Consider the following 24,343-nt stretch of genomic DNA (forward strand, 5'->3'; position numbering starts at 1 on the left):
AAATTCAAATTATTTTTGGAAAACAATGAAAGATGTCTAGGACATTATGTTTCAGTCCATCCAACGCCACTAGATTGCTCCGGGTCAAAGAGATCAGTGATGCCTTGAGTTGTACAGTACATCATGGTACCCCTTTTGTAACAGGTTCAACACGGACAGCCAAACAAACATTTGCACTCACATCCATTCCTATGGCCAATTTAAATTTATCCTAACACGGATGTCTTTGAACTGTGGAAAGAAGCCATGGTACCCAGAATGAGCATAGATAAAGAAAGAACATGCCAAATCCACACAGAAATGCCCCAGTTATATGTTGGATTCTTCCTGCTGTGAGGCAACAATGCTCACCACCAACACAATACTGTACTGTGCAGTTATAAACGCCATGCAATTCTGTTCTTAAAAATTAATTTAGATCAAAGTATTGATAAAAAATGTCTATTTCTTACTCAAAAATTCAGCCAATTAAATCATGACTTCCTTTTTTCAAAATGACTTGTGTCACTACTAAACCAGTCATTCTCTGATAACCCTCAAATGAATTACTTAGGAACCAAAATATGCAATTTCCTGTTTTTTTAAGCAGTTTCATCCAGTTTAATGAAATGGTTCCTGCTTCTCATTATCAGCGACATCAAAAATTGTTATTTCAAATTACACATTTATTTTTAACATCAGGGGTTTTTAGTTTTGTTCTTTCCCTATCCAATTGGACAGGTATGACCGTATGTTGATGTTGCATGGGATGGCCAAAATAAGTATCTGGACTAATGCAATGAAAAAAAAGAGAGAACAAAACATGCAACTCTTGAGAGAAAATATAGATGTCATGTTTTCCCTACGGAGAAAGGACATTTGGGAGATGGAGTCCAATGTCTCTGAAATCCAGGGGGGTTGCCTCTACTTCTTGAAGAACAAGTAAGACAGACTTTTACAAATGTATTGTATTTATTTAGTGATCTGGATTGACCCCAGCATTTTCTATAACAGAAACTGCTTCCCAAGGCCTTCCTGGAGGTCTTTCAAGCGGCTAACCCCTTTTATTCTGGGCTTTCTCCACAGGTCCCAGCCATTATAGACACCACAGCCAGCTCACCGGGGGCTGCACAGGCACCGGGGCAGAAGTGCCAAAAACAGAAGGTGCAGGGTCAAGTACCAAGGTCCCCATCACTAAATGTTATCTGTAGATGGGCCATCTTTGATTAACCCTTTGTTTTGCCTTATCACAACAGGTCATAACACGGTAAAAAGTTGCACATTAATCCTAATTATTAAATCTTAAAACAAGGAGTATGTATAAATACTCCAGTGTAGGTTTTTAGTGTGTGTGTGTGTGTGTGTGTGTGTGTGTGTGTGTGTGTGTGTGTGTGTGTGTGTGTGTGTGTGTGTGCATACATGATTATTTAATTCTTAAGGTGATTTTCCTTGTAATGTATTGTCTGTGAAGGTTCTCAGTCATCCAGGTCATCGTAATCTAAGGAGCTTGCAAAGAAAAGCGTCTGGACTTCTTTGAGTTGCTTGAAGACGTTTCACCTCTCATCCGAGAAGCTTCTTCAGTTCTAAGGTCAAATGGTGGAGAGTCCTAGATTTAAACCCAGTGGGAGTTTCCCCCCAAAGAGGGACAAAGGACCCACTGATGATCCTCTACCTAATCACATGAGCCAAGGTGTGAAAACAGGTGTGGGTCACAATCAGCCAGAGTTTCGGGTGAGCTCATTGTGAAACCTGGCCCCACCCTATCATGTGATTTCCTGGGGTCAGATGGCCCAGGATGTGAGTGGGCGTTAAGGCGTCTGGGAAGGGATCTCAAAACTGGATTATAGATGGCAGAGAGTTGGTGTTGTAAACAAACGCCTCTGTTCAAAGATGGTCGCTCACAGTGGACATAGATGGCTTCTTTCACTCCTCTTTCAAACCATCTGTCCTCTCTGTCCAAAATGTGAACATTGGCATCCTCGAAAGAGTGTCCTTTATCCTTAAGATGCAGATGGACTGCTGAGTCTTGTCCCGTGGAGGTGGCTCTTCTGTGTTGTGCCATGCGCTTGTGAAGTGGCTGTTTGGTCTCTCTGATGTAGAGGTCTGGGTTACCCTATCCTAACCCCCTAACCCTAACCCTAAGGTTAACTAAACTTGAAATATGCCCATTTCTATCAAGACCTAACCATTCTAATATAAACAGAGCTAGTGCTTCTATCTGAATACCTCCCCGATCGGAATATGGCTTCGGGGGGTGGGGTGGCTAACAGCTATTAGCAGCTAGCATCGCATCGAGCATCGACAGTAAAACATCTTTAGCTCAAAGCATTCAACACTTATAACACACTGTAAAGAACAACAAGAGAAGTAAAACAACACACCAGATTCTCAAAGCTCCCGATTGTTTTTCGTTCAAAGGTTTCTGAGCTGAATCAGCTAGTGAAATACATTATCTAACTTAACAGGTACCTAACAAAAGCATATGACTCACCGGGATTTTCCAACACAAATAACTTGACAGACATTATTCCCTTTGTGGTCAGAGTTCGGGGCCTAATAAAACAGTAACTTTTTAGCATTTATACGTAACACAATCTGGTCTCATTAACGGGGTTGCAGCATTGCATACCAAGATATTTTTTCCATGCGCTCCGACACACACTTGACCACCATCAGAGGGAAGATCTCACAGGAAGAGACAGGTAATGCTTCCTGCGCACTGGACGCAAGGTTGTCAGAACACAAGACTGCATTACAGCACTTGTGACAATAACAGGCTAAAGCCTTAGATAACAAAAAGGGATTTTGCAGCCCTGTATTTCACATGGGTTACACCAGGAAACTCACCGTGTCTGCGGGGATATATACAGTTAACGTGGCGGGGCTTGGGTGTGTCGCATTGCCAAGACAGGGCGCCGGTCTCGCTGGTTGCCAGAGGGAGCGTTGAGTGCTGCACCACAGGCCTAGCTCTGTTAACAACTTGTGTGTTTCCGTGTCTGAGAGGCAAACATTTTTCTGTCCTGCCACGGGAGCATGTTGTAAACGGTAATCATCCAATTCTGAGATGTCTAAACAGTTTGAAAAATATAAGATGGTTAATGTTATTGTGTACAATTAACTGTTAATCGGGAGAGCAAGAATGAAAAAACTTAACAATATCATTGAGAGAAAGGGGGATAGAACCCAGCTGGCTTAATTCAGAGTCTAAAAAAGATAAAGAAAAACAAAGAGCTTTCAAAAAGTAAGCACAAGTTTAACTGAGTACTCTGCTATGGTTTAACACATTTTCGCACACACACAGGCCCATAAACAGATGGCATTTTTGGCCATAAAAAAGTTAACTTATTTTTTGGCTTAAAATGAGAAAAATGCTCTTGATGATAAATAACTCTATATTTTTCATGATCATATTTTTCAGTTATTGAAAAATCTTTTTTGAAAAAGTTTTTCTTAGATATAGTGCAGTCTCTCATCGACCTGTACTGCTTGCCTGAAAGCATTAAACTGAAAAGCTGATGAGCTGGGTGGAAGAAGTGTCTTAATAACTGTAGATATATCTAATCAACAGTTATTTGTGATCCTAAATTTTGATTAAACTTTGATATTTAATGCCCTTTAACACAACAGCAAAGCAACGAAGCTCATGGCTGCAGCAAGAAAACTGAACCTGACCGGAAGCCTGTGCAGAAACTTTAACGAGTTTGTATGAGAAGATCCGTGAGGCTGAGTTCAATGTTTTAAAAGCAAATTTCAAAAAAAAGAATTACACACGACAAGAAGAAAGTTAAACAGTAAAAGATGAAGAAAAGAGGACAAAATGAACAGTAAATGCCTTTTACTTGGAGGGAAATTGCATAATTCGCATGATTAATTTTCAAGGTTGACTTTAATGTCTTTTCTTTTTCTAAGATTTCCAAAATGCATCTGTGGAGGTGTCAATAATCCTTTAGAGGTTACAGAACCATGATTTTACAGCACATAATTGTCTGCCTTCTCTGATACCCAGAGGTGAGTTCATAGTTTTATTAACGTGTTGTCTTTGCACATCAGATTGCACACGCTGCCTCTTAACTACGTGCTAAACAGTTGTGGCTTTATGAGATCAGTAACTTCCTCCTAGAGAAGCAAACAACCAACCCACAAAGCACTTCACACAACAACCCCCATCAAGCATTTCTTTGTGTAGTATTTTGTATACTTTGTTCTACTGAACGCTCCTTTGATGTCGCCATTAGATGCATATTAATTTTTTTAGTGCGTAATTGTTAAGTGCTGTATGTTTTATTAAACAACCTTTTGTGTTTCCCCTGCTTAAACTATTACTAAGAAAAAAAAGTAAAAATGACATTTTGAAGAAATCGTTTGGTTTTTGTTGCCTGAACAGATCATGATTGTTGTCACATATTGTATTTTTGTCTTTAGAATGGAGACACTGTCTTGTTGTTCTCATGGAAACATCACAAAGTAGTTCAGATCAAGTTATCCTTTAGTGCCATGAAGTAGAGGAATTTTTCATTCACAGATAGCGACTAAGGTAAACATGTCTCTCTTTTTAAAATAGTGTTTTTTGTCATTAGATAAACATGAAATTGTCTATACTGATATCTGTGAAACCATCGCAAACATGTCCCTAAACTTCTTTTTTTCAATTATGAAGAATCAAAATAAGTCAATTCCAAATTTTCAGAAACATACTTTAAAAAGTGGGATAAACTGAACCATTAAAGAAACAAAAGTGAATTCTCTCCTCTGTGAATTGTATACATTGTTTTATGTAATCACAAAGAACACAAAATGACAAGGTAACATTGTATTTTTTTACTAGGATTACTGAACATGCTGAAAAAGAGGTGATGCTCAAGAATCCAGATGTGTAAACACCACAAGGAACAGCTTTGATAAAAAAAAACAACACACACACACACACACACACACAAATCCAGAGTGGCGAGAACTTCAGATCAAGTAAGATCAGGAAGTGGAGCTTCTGAAATATCTGGAGGAAGCAGGAGAGCAGCTGAAGAAGCTACACATTTCAATGACAGGAAAACAGGCTTTGAGAAAGAGTTTATATGAATACAGTGACTGTCATTGTCAATATCCCTGAACAAAGCACCTGTGCTTAAACAGTCTTCAGTGTGGCTTTAGTCTCTCAGTCTGGACTTCTGCATGCATTTATGAATGGCAATAACTCAAACAAGCCCTGAGTTCATCTGTGCAAATTAGTTGTTACATTTCTTACTTTGTTAGAGGGCTTCTAGCATCTGTAGTGTCCATGACTGTTCCACAACTTTAAATGTGTATTTATTATTGAACCAATGATGAAAAAGGCCCTTTGACCTCCATGGAGTACGTATTAAAGGAATCTTTACCCAACTTAAACCACATAAATTGTAGTTGTGAATGTTCACTATAATAGATGGGAAAGTTTCAGATAATGGGATCATGTAAACTTTGTAAGCCGAACGCTTCATAATGCTCTAGACATTCACATTTATTCGGTTATATCTTCAATATTTTCATCTGAGACACGCAGTTCTGACCATGAGCACAAAAGGTCCCCTTACAATTCAAATCTTCTTTCTATGAGGGAAACCAATCAGATGAAAGATGGCTTATAGGGAGAGAAGCCAAGAAAAGACAGAAGATGAACTGAAGTGTCAAACTGAGGCTAAAATCAAAGTATTTTGAACTCTGAACCATCCAAAGCTGCTTAGGAATCCAAGAATAAAATATATTGTGTTGGAAACAAGGAGAATATGCTCCATTTCCCATTTCAGTGCATTACTGTAACTTTGTAACTACTTCTCTGGTTTGAGGTGCACCATTTCAGTAAAAAGCGGCCACAGTAATGTGGACGCAGTACCGGTCTGTTGTGGTGAAGAGAAAGCTGAGTGTAAAAGCGAAGCCCTCATTTTACCAATCGATCTACGTCCCTACCCTCAGCTATGGTCACGAGCTGTGGGTAGTGACCGAAAGAACGAGATCGCAAATACAAGCGGCAGAAATGGGCTTCCTCCGAAGGGTGGCTGGCATCTCCCTTAGGGATAGGGTGAGAAGTTCGGCCATTCGGTAGGGACTCAGAGTAGAGCCGCTGCTCCTCCACATCAAAAAGAGCCAGTTGAGGTAGTTCGGGCATCTGACAAGGATGCCCCCTGGGTGAGATTTTCAAAGCATGTCACACCCGGAGGAAGCCCCGGGGCAGAAATATATATATATATATATATATATATATATATATATATATATATATATATATATATATATGTATATATATATATTTACAAGTGGTCTTAACAAAAATGCTTTTGAAATGTCACATAGAGATCTTTTGTTTTTTGACATTGGCCTCAAATACAACATATCAAAGATTGAATAATAACTGCTATGAAATTTTATTTCAACTTAAGTTTTAAAGAGAATTTTCAAAAGTTGAAGCTTTTTAAGAATTTTATGAGGGTTGTTGTTTAAGCCCTTCGTTGATTGTGATTTCTACAGGGCTAATTTGATATTGTAATTTTGTCTGTAAATTAAAACATAATATAATACACATCTTTCATCAACGATTTGTATATTCTCTCTAGTGAAAAATGGTTGATGAGTATGATAATGTGAAGAGCACATGGTAAAATCGAGATGGACAGAATATCCACATGAAGCTGGCCTCCTTTTTTTCTGAAACCATTAACTCTATCTCTAACTTTCATCTAATATGGTGGAAAGTATATGATGAAAAGCTATCGCATTGGAAAGTTGTAAAGACAAAATAGGCTCAGACGGGAAAATTAATTTGTCGCGGGCCTGGGTCTGAGGGACCCAGGGTTTTTGAATAAGTATGGACATGTGTATTTTTGTTGCTGCTGTCCTTTGTTTTCCATGTGTTTGTGTGTAGGTGGGTTTGTGTGGGTGTGACAGAGCACCTGTGGAGGAGGATCACACACACCTGGAGCTGATCATGCCTCGTCAGGGAGCTTAACAGTGTGGCTGAGCGCTCCTTGATGCTGGATTGTTGCGAGAGACTCCCCTAAAAGATCCCTCACCAACAGTTGTTGGTGGCAGCGAGTGACAGCAGCAGCACAGCAGCTGGCCCTGGCTTCCAAACCTTGTGTTATTTGTGTGTGGTTCCTGAGATTTACTGAGCGTTGTATATAGTGTGTAAATTAGTCTTCACTTGTAAATAGTACATTGTAAATAGACACTGAAACAGAAGGGGTGAGCTGCCTTATTATTTTCTTGTACCGTTTTCTCCTGTTTGTTTCAGTTAGTGAGTTAGGTGTAGCATGTGTCTTTTGTTTGGTTTTTGTTTCACAGGGTTTTAGATAGCACCTCCTTTCCTAACTTAGCTTGTTTTGTTTGTTATTTTGGCCTTTGTTCACCCTGGACTTAAGCTTTTCAGTGTAGAGACAAATAAACCACCGTTCCCTTCAAAGATTAGTTTAGGGTTTTGGGGACCAGGGCAGGGTCACGTCCTTTCTAACCCTTATGTTATGTTCCTGTACCCCTAGACTGGGGCGTAACATTGTGTGCAGTATGAATCTGTGTTATTATACAGTACCTACCTCAATTAGATGTAACTTACTGTGATGCCAACAAAGAAAGTTCATATGGTTTAGATTCTGTCTTCATGATTCTCTGAGTGATTAATGTGATTAATGGAGCCACTTGTGTTGCTTCTTGTGCGACAATATGGACAGTATCCTTTGGACAAATTCATGGATTTTGCTGTTGCTGGTATTTAATAAACTCTCTACTTGAACTTTGAAAAAGAAATCTACAGTAATAAGGCAGAGGGAAATATCAGAATGCCTGCATGTCCTTTCTAAAATGCATTCATGCATAAACAAGCTGACATTAATAAAACTTAATTAATGTTTCAGAAATTTATTTAGAATGAAACTAACACTTATGTTGTTGTATTCTAGAACGAAGGCAAGGAACCCAAAAAGAGCAGAGGAAGAAGAAGAACATGCAAGGCCTGACTGGCTGCTGGATTCTTCTTGCTGTGAAACAGTGCCAACTACTGCACAAAGCATTGATAATGAACACAAAGCTTTTAATCATAACTGGTTTTTAACACATGCCTTCTATTACTACAACCAGTCACCCTCTGAAATCCCCCTGATGTATTTCTTAACCTAAATGTGGAATATCCTGTTTTTAAAGCACTTTTGTTCAATTTAGGAAATGTTAACAGTTTTCTGTTAACATTTGTCTAAAGAAACCTCTGTTTTATAAATACAGGACAAGTTGGGCAATGAACTTCCAATTAAAGAAATTACAATTTGTTTATCATCTGGAAAAACTGAGACAGAGCAACAACTTTACATTTTTATTTTTGGAGTACAAAACATTTTGGTCAGAAGGTGGCACCAGAAATCACTAATCTCTCTCTTTGAACTTTAAACAAGATATTTAAACAACAGTTAATTCAATTTCAATTCAATTCAATTTTAACAACATTGGGAAGGAAAAACTCGCTTTTTACAGGAAGAAACCTCCGGCAGAACCAGACTCAGGGAGGGGAGGGGCCATCTGCTGCGACCGGTTGGGGTGAGAGAAGGAAGAGAGACAGAGAGACAGTTATTTTTTTAATACAAGTATAACAGAATAGCTTTAGTGTTTTGTTTTTTAAAACTTGAGTATGAACTTATACAAAGTGCACCAAGATATTAAAAACAGTTTTATTTATTTAAAATTACACTATATCGGAAACGTATCGGTATCGGCAGATATCCAAATTTATGATATTGGTATTGGACATAAAAAAGTGGTATTGTGTCATCTCTTGTTGAGAAAGAGGGTGGTTTCCGGTTTTGCAACTATGTAAATATATGAAACAGTATATAACCAATAATCTTAGAGCTGTTATCACCTCCATGCTGAAGCTACTGACTGAAAAGGTGAAAAGAGAGCAGACCTTTCTGTAGAAGGAGACCCATAAATTATCGTCTCTCTTTTCTTATTGAACCATCACTTATTTTAACATTTCTGTTTTTTTACACAGATGAAAATGAAGCTATTCAGTGTGTCTACACTTCTTTGTGTAATGACTGCTCTGACCACTGCTGCTGGTGAGTACTGCAGGACAAGTTGCAATATGCAAGTGTGTGTAAGTATTTCAATAATCAGTCAACAATTGCTGTTTTAATTTGTTCAGCTCTGCCAGATAAAGAGGTCAGCAGTGGTGCAAAGGGATTCATCCCAAGAGGTTAGTGGACATTTTCCTGACTAAAAGTAATCACATCTCTAAAGAAAAGAAAAGCACCTTTCTCATGGAAGATGTGCACCTCAGTTTATAGTACAAAGGACACACTATAAGAAGAGAAAAGAATACATTTTATTTCTAAAAAATAGCTGAATATAAAAGAGCGTGTAGCACTAGAGAATATGGGAAAGTTAGATAGAGAGAGAGTGAGAGAAAATGAAACGCAGAGCAGTTTCTGCATTTCACAAGCACAGTCAAAGTTTTGTGGGTTTTTTTTTATTTAATTCACATTTTCTTGATACTGTACTTAGTTTGGTTTAAACTCACATTTTAACTCTCTGTTTGAATTTACCTTCTTCCTTGATTGTGTTTGTCAACTTTGCAAATCCTTTTTAAAGGTACTGTATAAATAATCTATCATTTTAATACCTAGAAAGGCATTATTAATAATCACTAGTGGTGTGCGGATCGATACTGAATTATCGATTCTTCCGATACAAGTCGTTTATGTTCTAGAATTGATTCTCATATTAAAATATCGATATTCTAGCACTTTGCGATAAATTTGTAGTTTATCATTAACAGGAACAGAGTGGAAAGAAACCATATCATTCGGATTGTCTAAATTGGAAGGAACTACTTCCTCTTACGCCTTTCATAGTCAAATGCAAAATACAACTGTATAAATGTCTTGCAGCACCTCGTGCGCACTCACAACAATGGCTGAGCGTAAATGGAGTCATGTGTGGACGTATTTTACCTCCACAAACAGCCAAGACGTGGTTTGCAATATATGTGGCGAGACAGTGAGATGTTGTGGCAGCACCACTAACCTCGTATAGGACATCAGTTATCTGATGTCCTATAATCATTATGAAGCTCTATTATTATATTATTATTACAATTACATAATACAATTATATATTGTATTATGAAATACAATGAAACATTACGTTTTTGTACAGAGTACCAGTATCGGATCAGTATCATTGATACCACCCTGAATTTTACTCGGTATCAGATCGGAAAGGGAATCAGTGGTATCGCACATCACTAATAATCACTATAAAGTTTACAGAGGCATGCATAGAATTACACTTATATAAATGTAAAGGAGTCAAAATATTCTGTTCATTGTCGATCATTTAACTAATGTTTATTTTTTAAGATATTTCTTGTATGATCGTTTTCATTTATAGTAGATGTCAGGATTAAGATATTACAAAATAAGATATCAACTGGAGACACAACATGTACAACTTTTTACTGACCCCCAGCAAAGCGTGACCTAATCAAGACATCCGGTGGTTGCCCTCATGGCTGGACTGAGTTTAGAGATCGCTGCTTTGTTTACGTTCCAACATCCATGACTTGGCCTAGAGCTGAGGTGGGTTAACTTATTTGTATTGTCTTCAACACTTGATTAAAATACATAAAATACATACATGAATAAAACTCCACTCTCCATTGAAGAGAAACTGCTTGTCCATGGACGCAAACCTCGTATCTGTGCACAGCAGCAGCGAATACCATATGATTCAGAAGATGACTGCTCCTCATGGCTACCAAACAACCTGGGTTGGAGGAACCAATGCACCAGGGGTACTTTTTTTTATTTTTTTTTACACAGTATTTCTCTTTTTGTATTAATGATAGAAGATGTTACATTTTGTCAAAAAAAATATGTGAATAGAGGATCTAGGGTGGAGATGGGTTACACTGATACAGGGACTGTGACAACGCTTGACCTTTTGAACTAATGCTGTGTTTAATTTCAGGAGCATATTTGGTTTTGGAGTGATGGGAGGCCTTTCCAGTACACAAACTGGTGCCCAGGAGAGCCCATTAGTGGTTCCCGTCCATTTTGCCTACAGATTAATTATAGTGGTAATTCAGAACATGGTTGCTTAATTTGTGAATAATTTAAGTGCTTTAAATAAAATACTACATAAATCAAAACTTACAATCTTGCTTTGGATTGCATCTTTAACACTTTGTGTGACATTTTACTGATTTCTGCTTTTGAACCTCGCAGATGGCAAATGCTGGGATGATGTGTGGTGTGATAATCTCCGTCCTTCTGTCTGTGCCAAGAAGAGATCAGGACTCCTGGACTGACACACATGAAATCTGAATCAAAACAGCAGACTGAAATACAATGTTTCTGTTTTGCTCCTATATCTTTATGTGCAGCATTCTATTTTCCTCTCTGTTTAACACTTAAACAACAAAATCACAAGTCAACAGAAGTGTGATTGTGTCATCAGTAGACTGATTTTACCATGTTTCTTTGTATTGTCTTCCAAGAAAACTATTCTGTTTTAATTCTTTGTTTTTAAGTTTCCTTCTTGCTACATTAAAGCTTTTGGGCAAGCATCTACCTGTGTCTGTTGTGTAGCTACATATAAATTCAATAGTCATAACATGCATTAATTTGGGGTACTTATTGAGTGGGTAATATTTACCTGCACTTACTGTTTTTTATTGTCTAGCTCAGTAATGCTGATTTGGAAATTATATGTCTTTGTTAGTCTTTCTGTAACAGTTAAACTTGGTATGATAAAAAAAAAGAAATGTGGTACTTAAGTTGCAATACATTTGCTAGAAACAATTTTGAAAATAGTAAGTTATAACAAAATCTGTATTTTCATGTAGTTACTGTCACGGCTAGTGAAGTGAGCTGTGTGGAGGAAATATATGGGGACCCAAGAGCAGGCTGAGATGTGAAGAAGGTTTATTGCAAAATAAAGCACAAGGTGAAAATGGCAAAATGGAACTAAAGATAATCTATACTGGGGAAAACTAAACAGTAGTGATGGCCCGCTTGAAGCTGACGCTCCGGTGCGGGTGTCAAAAAAATCAACACACTTCTTCAGAAGCACTGTGTCGAAGCTTGATTCGTCTGGCCAGAGTCATGCGATCAGTGACGTCCGAAGCTTCATTTAGAGTCTAACTGCTGATTCAATGGTTTATAAGGAAATGAATCATTCACGGGATTTGTGGTGTTTTGATGGTGACAGATAGCGAACCACTGATCATTCCACTGAGAGATTTGGAGCCAGCGAGGAATAGAAGAGGTTCTGTTGTGTGGGAGAATTTTGAGTTGATTTTGGTCGATCGGGTGGGTTTTACAACTTTGTGTTCTGGCTGTTTGCTTTTGTTTGCCTTTTTCAAAAAAGAAAGTGTAATAAAGCATCAAAAATTCAAAGCTCATAAATAATGATTCTTAAATGTAGGCTACAATGCAATAACAGTTTTGGTTTTAACGAGCATTTTAGAAGTTATGGTTGGTATGTCTGCATCTAACATGCAACCCATACCTCAAAATGCAGTCATGAATAGCCTGTGTGTAAAACCACAGTGACTAACATCTGATAAAGAGGAAATGCTATTATATTCAAGTCATCTTTGTACTGGACATAAACATAAACCTGATGTGAACTTTTAAAGAGACAGCAACGAAACATGCAAATAAGAGGAATTTGACAGTCCTTTGACCAACATTTTCAATATACTGAACTTTGCAATATTTATGAATCCCTTTTCTTTTAGGGAATAATTACGCATACACACTAGCGATTGTTCCCTAGGATGATTACATCCCCTTGGGCAGGGATAGCTCAGTAGGTAGAGTGGTGGCCCCATGACCGGAAGGTCGGGGGTTCGACTCCACTGAACGGCTACTCTGAGGTACCCCTCAGCAAGGTACCGTCTCTACACACTGCTCCCCGGGCGCTGCATTGGTGGCTGCCCACTGCTTCACTGGGTGAATGGGTTAAATGCAGAGGAACTATTTCCCTATGGGGACTAACATGCACACTTTACTTTGTATCTGACTTGTCTGTGTATGCAGTGACTGATTAACCAAAATGTGCGCACAGAACATTAGTTGTGCCCATAGTTGCATGTGAATAAACCACAAAAAGACATTAGTGTTCTTTTTTCTTTTTTTTTTCTTTTTGTCCCGTTTGGATCTATAGCCATCAGAATTGTTGTCTTAAGGCCAAGAAAGATGCCAAGCGGATTTATTTTACCAAGTGGATCATCATGGCCTTGCCATATTGGTCCATTTGATTGACCTTTATTATAATTATGAATTTATTTTATTTTCAGTTGTTACAAACGGGACAGACATGACTGTGGGATAGGACAGGGGGAAAGAATGAAAGAGAGGGAGAGAAAGAAAACCAAAGGGGAGAAGAGACGGTGAGAAGGGGGGGAAGAGAGAAAAAAAAACAAACAAACAAAAAAAACAAAACACCTGGATCACCTGTATGGAGAAAAAAAAACAGAAGAGAAAGCAAACAACAAAGAGCAACATAATAAGAAAAAAAAAGCACCATCACAATAAACTAGCTAGCAGTAGATATCAGTAGATATTAAATAATAAACGATATTGTGCAGCACGCAAGATAGACAGCGCACAATGTGCTTTGAGGCAGCAGCCAAGAAAGCTGTAGTCCGCGTCTGTGAATACCCATGTGTACACCTGTGTGGATCAGCATGCTTGCATTCCAAAGGTTTCTCCATGTAACGATCTGCTAGGGAGTGTCTGCTTTACATGAAGCTCTGTGAAACCTGAGCGATACCGTCATCAGTTTACCACAAAATAAATTCTTAAAGAAATCCTAAAAATAGCTCTGCAAATTTGATCCTTTTGCTGCTTAAGGTGGTTTAAGTCAGTTAGGGACATTTCGTTTCATCTTCAGATATGAAAAAGCAAAGGGGTGGGGGGGTGGGGGTGCTCACAGGGGATACTCAGAGTGCTAACAGGGTTTTGTCATAATGTCTCACTAACAGAAGAGTGGTGGAATACAGCTAAGATAAATTAGATCATAGTACATAAACCCCAGCACTGCAATTATTATATTTCTGCAGTGCAGACTATTCCGCAATACATGACTGTGCAGTCTATAAGCTCACCACTTCCTGTAACCAGCTGGGCCTATCAACGGTGGTCAGGATGCGATGGCAGCTTAGCCCAGGAAGATGATCAAACAGACTCTCTCAGAGAGGTCAAAGCTGTATCCAGTTAGACCCATGGGAGGGCAGGCAGAGGGGATTATCTGAGGACACATTGATCAACCCTTCTAATGTATGACTATTCTTAGAGAATGTGCCATGAGTAATGTTTAAACACAGGCTTCCTGTCCTGTTTGCACGTAAATAAATCAACTGGTAAATGAATAAACTGGTAAATGAATAAACTGGCTTAAAAAAGAGAAAAAGAAAGAAAAAAGCTGTATTAACCCTTTAAGACCTACCATAGAACCAAGTCCGCCAGAGCTTATATTATATTTTTACATGCTGTGGAGCCATTTTTGGGAGCTTTTCAAGTTGCTATACGTCAATACAACCATTATAGCCCAAATTTTAATAATATGCATGCATTAAGTGCATAGTAATTACATAAATTGCAAAAAAGTGCAATAAACTACAAAGAAATTGAAAATCATTTTTCTTTTTTAACATATATTTCTAGTTAGAGAAATTTAAGAGGCTTATCCCTCAAAACTGTAAATACAAAAAAGTTGCACAAAATAGTTTCCTACCACAGGAAATTTATTTTAAGTGTCTTCATAGTTTTATTTATGAAATACACCAATTTCTATACACTGCAGGAAAAACGAAAATAAATATTATAATGCAAATTTGCAAAAAAGCAGCATATGCATCAAAATAAACTATTTCCAGCAGTGCAATTTGAGTCCTAAGCATCCCAGAAACGACAAAGAAAGTCATAAAGTCAAACATAACTTTTAAAAACACCAGTATAGGCTCATGAGGCCTTGATGGTAAAAAACTACATTTCCGCGAAAATGACGTCACTTCCGGTTTCGGGCAGGTCATGGCGGAGATGCGATAGTTCACGCTGATGGACGTGAACTATGAAAATTATTGCGCTAGCTTACGTGGTTGCAGTGCTACCGGGATTTAAAAATAGTTACGCAAAACAGAGCGTGCCCACTCTGACCGGTTTTAAAGGGTTAAAGCCGGTCGGTGCTTGTTAGCAACAGTATCTCTTTCAAACTGTGCTTTTAGCATCTCCCATGCTTCTTTGGGGGTCTTACAGTTTGTTATCAAGTACTATTGGGGTGTACTTACATTCAGTACCAGCACTGAAAAAGCCTTTTCTTTCTTCCGTTCAAATTCAGCTCGTGCTTGGGCATTAGCATCCACAGCTAACTGCTCCGTCTCCCCTATCATACCCCACAGTCCTTTTGCCTTCAACAGGTGCTCCAGTTGAAATTTCCACGTTGCCCAATTCTCCAGTCCGCTCAGCTTGTCAATAAACAGTCTATCTTCCATTGTGAATCCCACAATTCTGTTTATGACTCCCAAAAGAAAACATGTTAGCAGCTTCCCTTGGCGACCTCTGGGCCCATAACCTGATGTTTTTAACGAACACCTTTTATTGCATGTAATGCACAAAGACACCAACAGAGGGCAGTAATATCCCTTCAACATACATTGTAAAATTACTATTACAACAGTTACTAAATGATATAACAATAATATACAGCTGTTATAAGTTATGTGTGTGATATTTATATTTGTGCTTTGTCTTTATTGTCTTTCCTCAGGAGAACAATCTCAAATAGATAAAGACCTGGTTAGCATGGTGATTGAGGACTCACGACGCTGATGAGCCTCAACTGTCGCTCCAACAACAGTATGCGACACAGGAGCATGCAAAACAGTTTTAAGGCAGCCACCTAAGAACTTCTGGTGGCAGTTTGTTTGTTAATTAGTTAGTTTGTTTGCTTGCTTGTTTTAATCAATTTTAAATCATGCCTTTTATTTGTTTTTGTTTCTAATGTCTCTGTAAAGCACTTTGAATCACCTTGTTGTTGAATTGTGCTATACAAATAAACTTGCCTTGCCTTGCCTCCCAGCCATTTAGCATTGTGGAGGACAAAAGATTTAAAAGATTTGTTAAATCATTAAATCCCAGTTATGTTCTCCCCACTAAAAAGGTCATAAAAGCAGTGAAAATTTAGTTTTTACAGAATAAAATGTGGACAGGACTGAGGCTCAAAGCCTCAGTGTGTAGCTGTCCACACCCCAACCACACCTCACCTCACAGTAAATGATTGTTTCCATTTTAAGCATTTCCAAATAATCATTTTACATACTGCCAGTATAAATATACACAGTATCATGCCATCACTACAATATAGATGTTTTACACACTCCTTTTGTTGTTGACATTTACAGGCTGTGTGCAAAAGGCCACACTCTTCAAATTCATGCCAACTAATATTTTTACGTCCAGTAGGTGTCCTGCTAGAGCAAATGAAGCTTCAAGACGCTTTGCACTGGGGTGAAGCAATTGGATGAAAAGTTTCAGTGCTTCATGAAGCTTCATCTGCCCGTCACTACTAAACAGCAAACCTGAACACAAAGGAAGGTGGGCGATGGCACATGAAGGCTGACAGCAGGGAGAACACACAGTTGATACACAGACAGACCAGCAATCAGCACAAAAGTAGACACGACTTAAATACATGCAGAAGAACACAGGGAGATTACACACAGGTGGGGAACACAGCGGGACCTGATAAGCCTGACAAGACGGGGGGAAGCAAAACTGAATACAATGAAATAAGACATGGACCTTCAAAGTAAAATAGGAAACAAGAAACAATTCAGACACAGACTTGACACTGAACTAAACCTACACTAAACACGAGGGCACAAGACACAAAACCTAAAAACAAAACCCTAAACCACAACAAACTGAAACATAGAATTATAATATTCAGATAACTAAAGAATCAGAACATAAACCATAATACAGATAAATACAAAAATACAAGAAACTGAAAATGCTGGGTCAAAATGACCTAGAACCATGACAGTTACATTAAAAAATGTTATGTCAGGGGAACTAATTCCTTTAGTATTGCTCAGTCAGAAAAATCAAGTTATCTTAATATCATGTACTCATAATGAACAACTTGCCCTAACTTAGTCTGAACCAAATCTGATGAGACAAGACAGCGAGGGCTTAAAACTGACACTCACACTCACACATGATTGTTAAAGTAAAACAGGAAATTCAAGACAGACATGGAAACGCAGACATGACATTGAGACATGACTGACTGGAAAAAACACACAGAACACGGGAAAGGCAAGGTAAGAAGAACCAAGGGCTCTCCAGAGCCGCCAGTGGAAGCAGCAGGTGGTGAAGCAGCAGGTGGTGAAGCTGCAGGCGATGGCTGGACCGGCTCTCCACAGCCTCCAACAACATTCCCATGAGGACTATGATATTTGCCACAGTGTGGCTTGCGAGTTGTTCACATCCAAGTATCAGAGTGGATATTTCTTGTGAGGGGGAATGTGGGCAGGAATTTTCAGCAAGGACATTGACAGCTAAAGCCAAATAAGGGAGCCTTCTATCTAAATCATTACTCGCACTGTGTACTTTGCAATCTGTATGCTCTCTAAAAAAATGTCCTCTGGGAAAAGCTTTACTGTCAGTGAGGTTTTGGCACAACTCTTTGACAGTCAAAGTGACACAGAGGAGAATGTGTCAGAGACAGAGGATTGTGTTGAGAAGGACCCTGATTTTGATTCATTCTCATGTGATAAGAATAACAGTGGTGGCCCTGCTGTTGCCTCTCAAGCACCAGCAGACACAGTTCCTTTCAGAATGGAAAGATATCACGGTCCCTTGCGCAACTCCAACAACAGGGTAGACTTAGTGCTGCTAATTTTGTCAAAATGGTTCCTGGCCCCACCAGATACACAGTCAAGCCAATATTTGTGTACTAAAACCAACTATGGTCAGCTGACAGCTTATCATTTCTTTAATTTTTCCACACAATAACTTTTTCTTTTAGCATTCTGCAGTGTCGAGGGACCCTGAGCTAGTGCATGAGGGTGAGAAATACTTTAAAGTTTTTTTTAAAGTTTTCAATTGTGGAACAAAAGATATGCAAATGCAAATTTAGTAATTTTTTAGGTATTATTAAATAGCACAAGCTACAATAGTAGGAATATACTTGTTTGTTATTGAGCAGAACAATGTCCAGGATGTTTACTGATATACTTTTTTGCATTTGAAAATCACAGTTGGACTGAGTTTAACTGCATTACAAGAAGTGCTGTTAATTTTTCTGAGCTATACTTATAGTGTTTATAGTGTTCAAGTGTTCTACTACAAATCTCAAGTTCAAGGATGATAAAACATAAGCAAAATTGAAACTAGTAAGCTACCACAAAATATATTTTTTTAAATTTGAAATCTTTTTCAGTGGTTAAACAATTAGTATTGCTCACTCGGAAAAAAAAAAGTCATCTCTGGTCCTTTGTACTCACAATGATTAAGTTGTCCTAACTTAGTCATCTTAAGTAAGTGTTAGTTTTTTTTCTAGGCAACACGTTTGCATATGTTTGGTTTTTTTTTTAGCTCAGAGAACTAGTTAGATTTTACAGTACAGATATATGTGAAATTTAAGAGTACACTCATCAGTATTAAGCATTTAAATGCACAGACCAGTTTGATTCAATGCTTAAGATTTTAATGATGAAGAAGATGAGAAACAACAATTCATTCTGGGAAACAATGTTTTGCTAAAAGCATTCTTTCATGTACACATGCAATTTGCTCCTGTTAAAAGAGCTCCTCCAGTTTATGTCACGTGTCGCTTCATTCCTTATGCAGCATTACAGTAAAAGAAAAGAAGTAAATCAAATCAGAACCAGATTCTTATTGTGATATATTAGAGTATTTGCTTTGTCGTCAGGTGGGCCACACCTTCATGACAGCCCAGGAATCATCAGATGGCCTTGACACAAATAAATGGGAATCGGCTGTCACATGTCCCATCATTCCAACACTTGCTTCCTGTAAGTAGATAAAATCAGAATGAACTGAAATCATAATCACATGGAGAAATGATTACTAATCTAAATATTTTGTTCTGTATAACAGTAGCACCTGATGCATACATGTGTTTACTGCTGCATCAAAACACTATGTAAATATTCAATATGATAAAAAATTGAACTGCTGTCTTTGTTAAAAATAAATGACACTACTTGTTTTACATTTCTGTCACACATTACTGTTTGTCACATTAAATGCATAAAAATTATTTGGGGAATTGTGGGTATTGTTTCTTTTTTTCTTTAACATTTACAGTGCTCATACATCGTACTTTTAGGGATTTCACAGAAGGTTTACCTGAAAAATTCACCAGCAAGCAATGCTCGTTTCCCCTATAGTTGTTAGGTTCTCCCCGACACCACTGCGTAAATGTGAAAGAGGTTCCATCGATCCAAAACCAGTAACCCTCCTAGAAAACAGAAAAAGCAGACAAGAATACACTTAAAATTAAGCTACAGTTCCAAGTTCTAAATGTGCAGTTATAGACAATACTATCAAGAATGAATTTAAAAGTCTTGAAAAATCAGATCCCATCTGATCTTAAAGACCTCCTTATCTACTGCAGATGTGTGCTAATCCCTGAGCCTGGTTCTGCCTCAGGTTTCTTTCTGTTAAAAAATGTTTTTCTTCCCCTCTGTCACCAAGTGTTTGCTAATGGGGAAGGGTCATCTGAATAATGATAAGTGAAATTATACCTGTTGACCATCTGAGCCACCAATCCATGTTAGTCCACTTTCATGAGTGGCACTAGATATGACGCGTCGAATGAACTGATACTCGTCGTAGCTGTGTACAGATGCCAGGTTTGCATTTATGTTTCGGCAGATTCTCTACAATGGAAATCAACAGAGTTCATAGAAATGACAACGTAAACAGAAAGATTTAAGATTTCACAAAGAATAAATGATAAATTTAGACCACTGCCTTTACCTGCGCCTGAGCCCAAGTCATTTGATCGTGATTGTAGAGAAAGCATCGATTCCCATACTGAGTCCAGCCACCTGGACAAGATGCTGCTCTCTTCTCAAGATAATGTCCTCCTGAAGGCAATCAAAGATTATTGAGTTACTTTACTGTATAAGAAAAAAATGTTAAAATATAAATTCATGAAAAATATTTTTAAGTGTTAAAGATTAACTTTTTTTTTTTTTTAGCTATAAATGTACTTGTCCATCATACATGAAAAATACTTTATGTAAAACTGACAGAGGAAAGCTGATGTACTCTTTCTTCTGTTCAGAATGATAAAAATGTGATTAGTTTGGGTGACCTGCTGGAATTAATGCCTCTGTCCCATTACTGGCCACTTTACCCCGACGTGCTAAACAAATTACATCAGCAAATGTTGATTTTGGTCATTCATTTTCAGTTTAATATATTCATGCATAAGATGTATAGATGATGCACAGCATACTGGAATACTCACTAGCAGCAGTGCCCAGAGCCACCATTGCGCACAGAAGTGTAGACACAGTCAGCAGCTTCATGGTGATGTTTAGTATCTCTACACAAATCAGAAAATTTAAAGTGGCTGTTAGTTTATTAAAGAAAAGATAGACAGTAATTTGACAGTTTCCAGCAAGCCTTTGATATAATACCTTATCTTCCTTCTTATCAGCGTCAGCTTGTAACTTCAACCTTCAAGTGTGGAGGTGCTAATCAAACCTGACACCAGCACTTATATACTGTTTCTGTATCTTTACTCAAAACCAGGAACAAACACACTAAAAATACACTGTTATTTATTTTAGCTCCATGCTTTCTTGTATTTCACTTTATAACAACCTTTCTACCTCCACCCAGATAAAATTTCACTGCTGTTTAATTTGGCACATTGACTCAACAAAGAGATACATCACCTGATCTTTGTGTCACAGTTTTGTTTCGTTTTTGCATGGTGAATGTATTTGTCCTTTACTCATCATTATCCACACATACTGTTGGCAAAACATGCCAACAGTATGTTTCTTTTTTCTTCCCAGTTCTGACTGGAACACACCTGAAACTGAGGAGCAACCTGAAGAGCAATTCGGCGAACAGCCAATTGGAAAATGAGACAGAAAAGGACAGTTAGGAATGACTTCCATATAAAATAAAAGTCATTAGATTGTCTATTAGTACACCAATGAACAATGATTTTCATCTAGGAAGGAGAAGTGTATAAAAGAGTGACAGACTTCCCCAATTCAGGTTTCTGCATAGACTCTGAATGCTGTTAGTCCTCTTGCAAGATAAAATGAAGCTTTACGTCTCTCCTCGGTCTATGTTTGTCATTTGATATTTCTCCTACAGTACCTTGGGAACTCTAGGTGTTCTGAATACTCTGACAGCTCTGGATGCATAGTCAGGGGTTGAACTCAGCTGCTTCCTCTGGTGACTGGAGGATTCCCTTACCCTGGGAGAGTGTGGGTGCAGAGGTTAGATGGACAGTAGTCATTCTCACCTGAGGAACAGGTACGGATGCAACAATAGACTGCGTCCTGACCACCCTGACCATTGGAGCAAGGATGAGTGTAGGGTTAGGCACAGGCTCTGGTGTAACCCCACATGGGGTAGGACAGCTAACTGACTGAGTTCAAAACTGAAACAATAAAAGGCTGAGAAAAGGCAGACTCAGGAGTTGAGACAAAAGTTCCTTGGGAAAGTGACTAATAAAAATAATCAGTCTTTGGGCAGCTTATAGTCTCTGAATGAATCTAATGTTTGTATGCCATAAAAGTGTTGGAGGCAATTCAGAAAAGGATACGGAATCACTCGCTCAGGAAAACAAGACTTTAACTATGTCCTTATTGCGACATTAATAAGGACAATAAAGCCAGCTTGCTGACAAACATGTAGGCTGTCTAACAGTTGATTTGTTTTTTGTCTTTTTGTTTTGTCCACACAGGTGAGACATGGAAAGTACAGCCTTCAGCGTACATGATTCAAGGTGAAAGGCAAAGACGTGGACCAGGCAACCAGGAGAAGTGGTGTGCCCCAGAACCACATGAGTACCGTGGAAGAGTGGCTCGTATTCTGGGCTAAGCCACCACTGCTATTTCAAATGTCCTTCATAATGGAAAGTGCTACTCTTTGCTACATATAAAAATTCTGGTCTGATGGGTCCATTTCTTGATCTTGGCTGCCTAGCTGGCCCTCTTACCTTGGCCTCAGAAACATTTCAAGTCAGAGAGTACGCCTGTCACGTATACGCCTTTTACTAACACTCAACAATAACCTTAAGTAACTCTATATATCTGAAGCTCTCAAATGTACCCAAGGTTTGTAGTGCTCATTTCATGTGTGTACTCAGCCTGTGTCCACAGTGTGTGCTGTGTGTGTCTGTGCCTGTGTGAGGTTGTCTGTGTATTGCACAGAGGGTGAAAGGAATTTATCCCAATAACGTGTTTAATGAAGCTCTTTATTTCTCTCATCACTCTCACCTCATTCCCAACTTGTGAAGGAAGATGTTTGAATTTCTCAGAGTTCGTTCTGTTCGAGATTTATTTCCTTCCTAAATAGTGCTTCTGTTTGCAGCTCAGAGATAATGTGAAAATCACTAAAGGCCTAAACCAACTAGCTTTGCCAATGGGACATTATTTTCAACAGAATTAAACCGAGTATAAGAGAAAAAATATTTGTATTTACTTCTACAATTAGAAGTAAAGCTCACATTGCAAAACAAAGTTGTATAGAAAGCTTTCTTTTAATTATACAGACTTTCCATGTAGAAAATTATTGCCTAATAGCAAAACTCATATGTACAGATAATACACCGGAATTTGAAACTGCAGTGCTCTCACGGCCCCAGTGTTGCACTAAAACAACATAAAAACAACATAAAATATAAAAAGATAGTAGCATTAGCTCCTCTTCTCTAAGCATTTCCACCCAGCTGTTCAACAAGAGCGGGAGAAAATATTATATGAGGCCCTGCTGTTTGCGTGTTTGTTTACAAAGAAATGAACAGTCTCTAATGTTTACTGTAATTATTCTGGCTGTCAACAGAATTTGACTTTTCATGCTGTCACCAGCTCCTCCCATTAGGCTATGAATAAGATAGGAAATAAATATGAAAAATTAAAAAGGGTAAATTTAACTAGGAAGGAATAAAATATAAATTAAGGTTAAAAATGAAATAACTGTACAACACAAATTAGAATGAAGGGTAAATTTAACTGGGAAAGAATAAGATAAAATATATAAATTAAAGTTGAAAATAAAATAACTGTACAACAAAATACACAGTATAGAACTATATAAGAATGTATGAAGAAATATAAATATATATATATATATATATATATATATATATATATACACATAATAACAGCAGCTGTACAAGTATTAACTGGAAATGAAGAATATAATGTCCAGTGTTGTGCAATCGACATTAGGTCTTGTGCAGTGCAAATATGCTTAAAGTGATTTAAGTGATGAAGTGAAAACAAAGTCCAGAATGTCCAGTGTGTGTGTAAGAACCATATGTGTGGGTCAGTACTGTGTGGTGGTGTGATTGTGATTGAGAGACCGTATCGCCTGCGGGAAGAAGCTCCTCCTCAGTCTCTCTGTGTTGGTCTTCAGGGAGCGGAATCGCTTTCCTGACCTCAGCAGAGAGAACAGTCTGTTGTTGGGATGGCTGAGGTCCTTCACCATCTTCCTGGCCTTGGTCCAGCACCGCCTGCTGTAGATTGAATGCAGGTCAGGGAGCTCGGAGCGGATGGTGCGCTCAGCTGATCGCACAACCCTCTGTAGAGCTCGTCTGTCCTGCATGGTGCTGTTCCCGAACCAGGTTAAGATGTTTCCCGTCAGGATGCTCTCTATGGTGCACGAGTAAAAGTGCCTGAGCACCTTGGAGGGCAGTTGGAAGTCTCTCAAGCGTCTGAGGTGGTAGAGACGCTGTCGGGCCTTTTTCACCACGGTGTTGATGTGACAGGACCATGACAGGTCCTGCGTGATGTGAACTCCGAGGTATTTGAAGCTGTCCACTCTCTCCACTGGGCACTCGTTGATGACAGGGGTCTGGTAGTTCCTCTCCTGCTTAGTGCTGAAGTCCACTATCAGCTCCTTTGTCTTACTGACGTTTAGAAGGAGGTTGTTCCTCTGGCACCAGTTCTCCAGATTCCTAATCTCCTTCAGGCAGGCCGTCTCGTTGTTATCAGAGATCAGGCCCACCACGACGGTGTCGTCAGCAAACTTGATGATGGTGGTGGAGCTGGTAGTGGCCATACAATTCCTTGTAATTAGAATGATATGATCTCATAGGGTGGCTGTGGTTCAGA

General features: G+C 38.5%; 2 protein-coding genes across 2 annotated transcripts; one reads left to right on the top strand and one right to left on the bottom strand.

Moving 5' to 3' along the window:
• Nucleotides 1–8,952: 8,952 nt before the first annotated feature.
• LOC146673781 (ladderlectin-like) lies at nucleotides 8,953–11,388 on the top strand. Its single transcript, XM_085391748.1, has 6 exons — nucleotides 8,953–9,050; nucleotides 9,137–9,187; nucleotides 10,462–10,571; nucleotides 10,658–10,786; nucleotides 10,963–11,071; nucleotides 11,220–11,388. The coding sequence occupies exons 1-6, from the start codon at nucleotides 8,984–8,986 to the stop codon at nucleotides 11,300–11,302; spliced, it is 549 nt and encodes a 182-aa protein (XP_085247874.1). The 5' UTR covers nucleotides 8,953–8,983; the 3' UTR covers nucleotides 11,303–11,388.
• Nucleotides 11,389–18,703: 7,315 nt separating this feature from the next.
• Nucleotides 18,704–20,740, bottom strand: LOC146673782 (ladderlectin-like). Its single transcript, XM_085391723.1, has 6 exons — nucleotides 20,681–20,740; nucleotides 20,509–20,586; nucleotides 20,013–20,122; nucleotides 19,778–19,912; nucleotides 19,380–19,491; nucleotides 18,704–19,040 (listed from the first exon to the last, which is right to left on the bottom strand). The coding sequence occupies exons 2-6, from the start codon at nucleotides 20,567–20,569 to the stop codon at nucleotides 18,973–18,975; spliced, it is 486 nt and encodes a 161-aa protein (XP_085247849.1). The 5' UTR covers nucleotides 20,570–20,586; nucleotides 20,681–20,740; the 3' UTR covers nucleotides 18,704–18,972.
• Nucleotides 20,741–24,343: the final 3,603 nt, after the last annotated feature.

The sequence above is a fragment of the Rhamphochromis longiceps genome, linkage group LG3, assembly GCF_057381845.1.
Source record: "Rhamphochromis longiceps isolate RC_006_pf linkage group LG3, R_longiceps_female_GT1.1, whole genome shotgun sequence".
NCBI lineage: Eukaryota > Metazoa > Chordata > Actinopteri > Cichliformes > Cichlidae > Rhamphochromis > Rhamphochromis longiceps.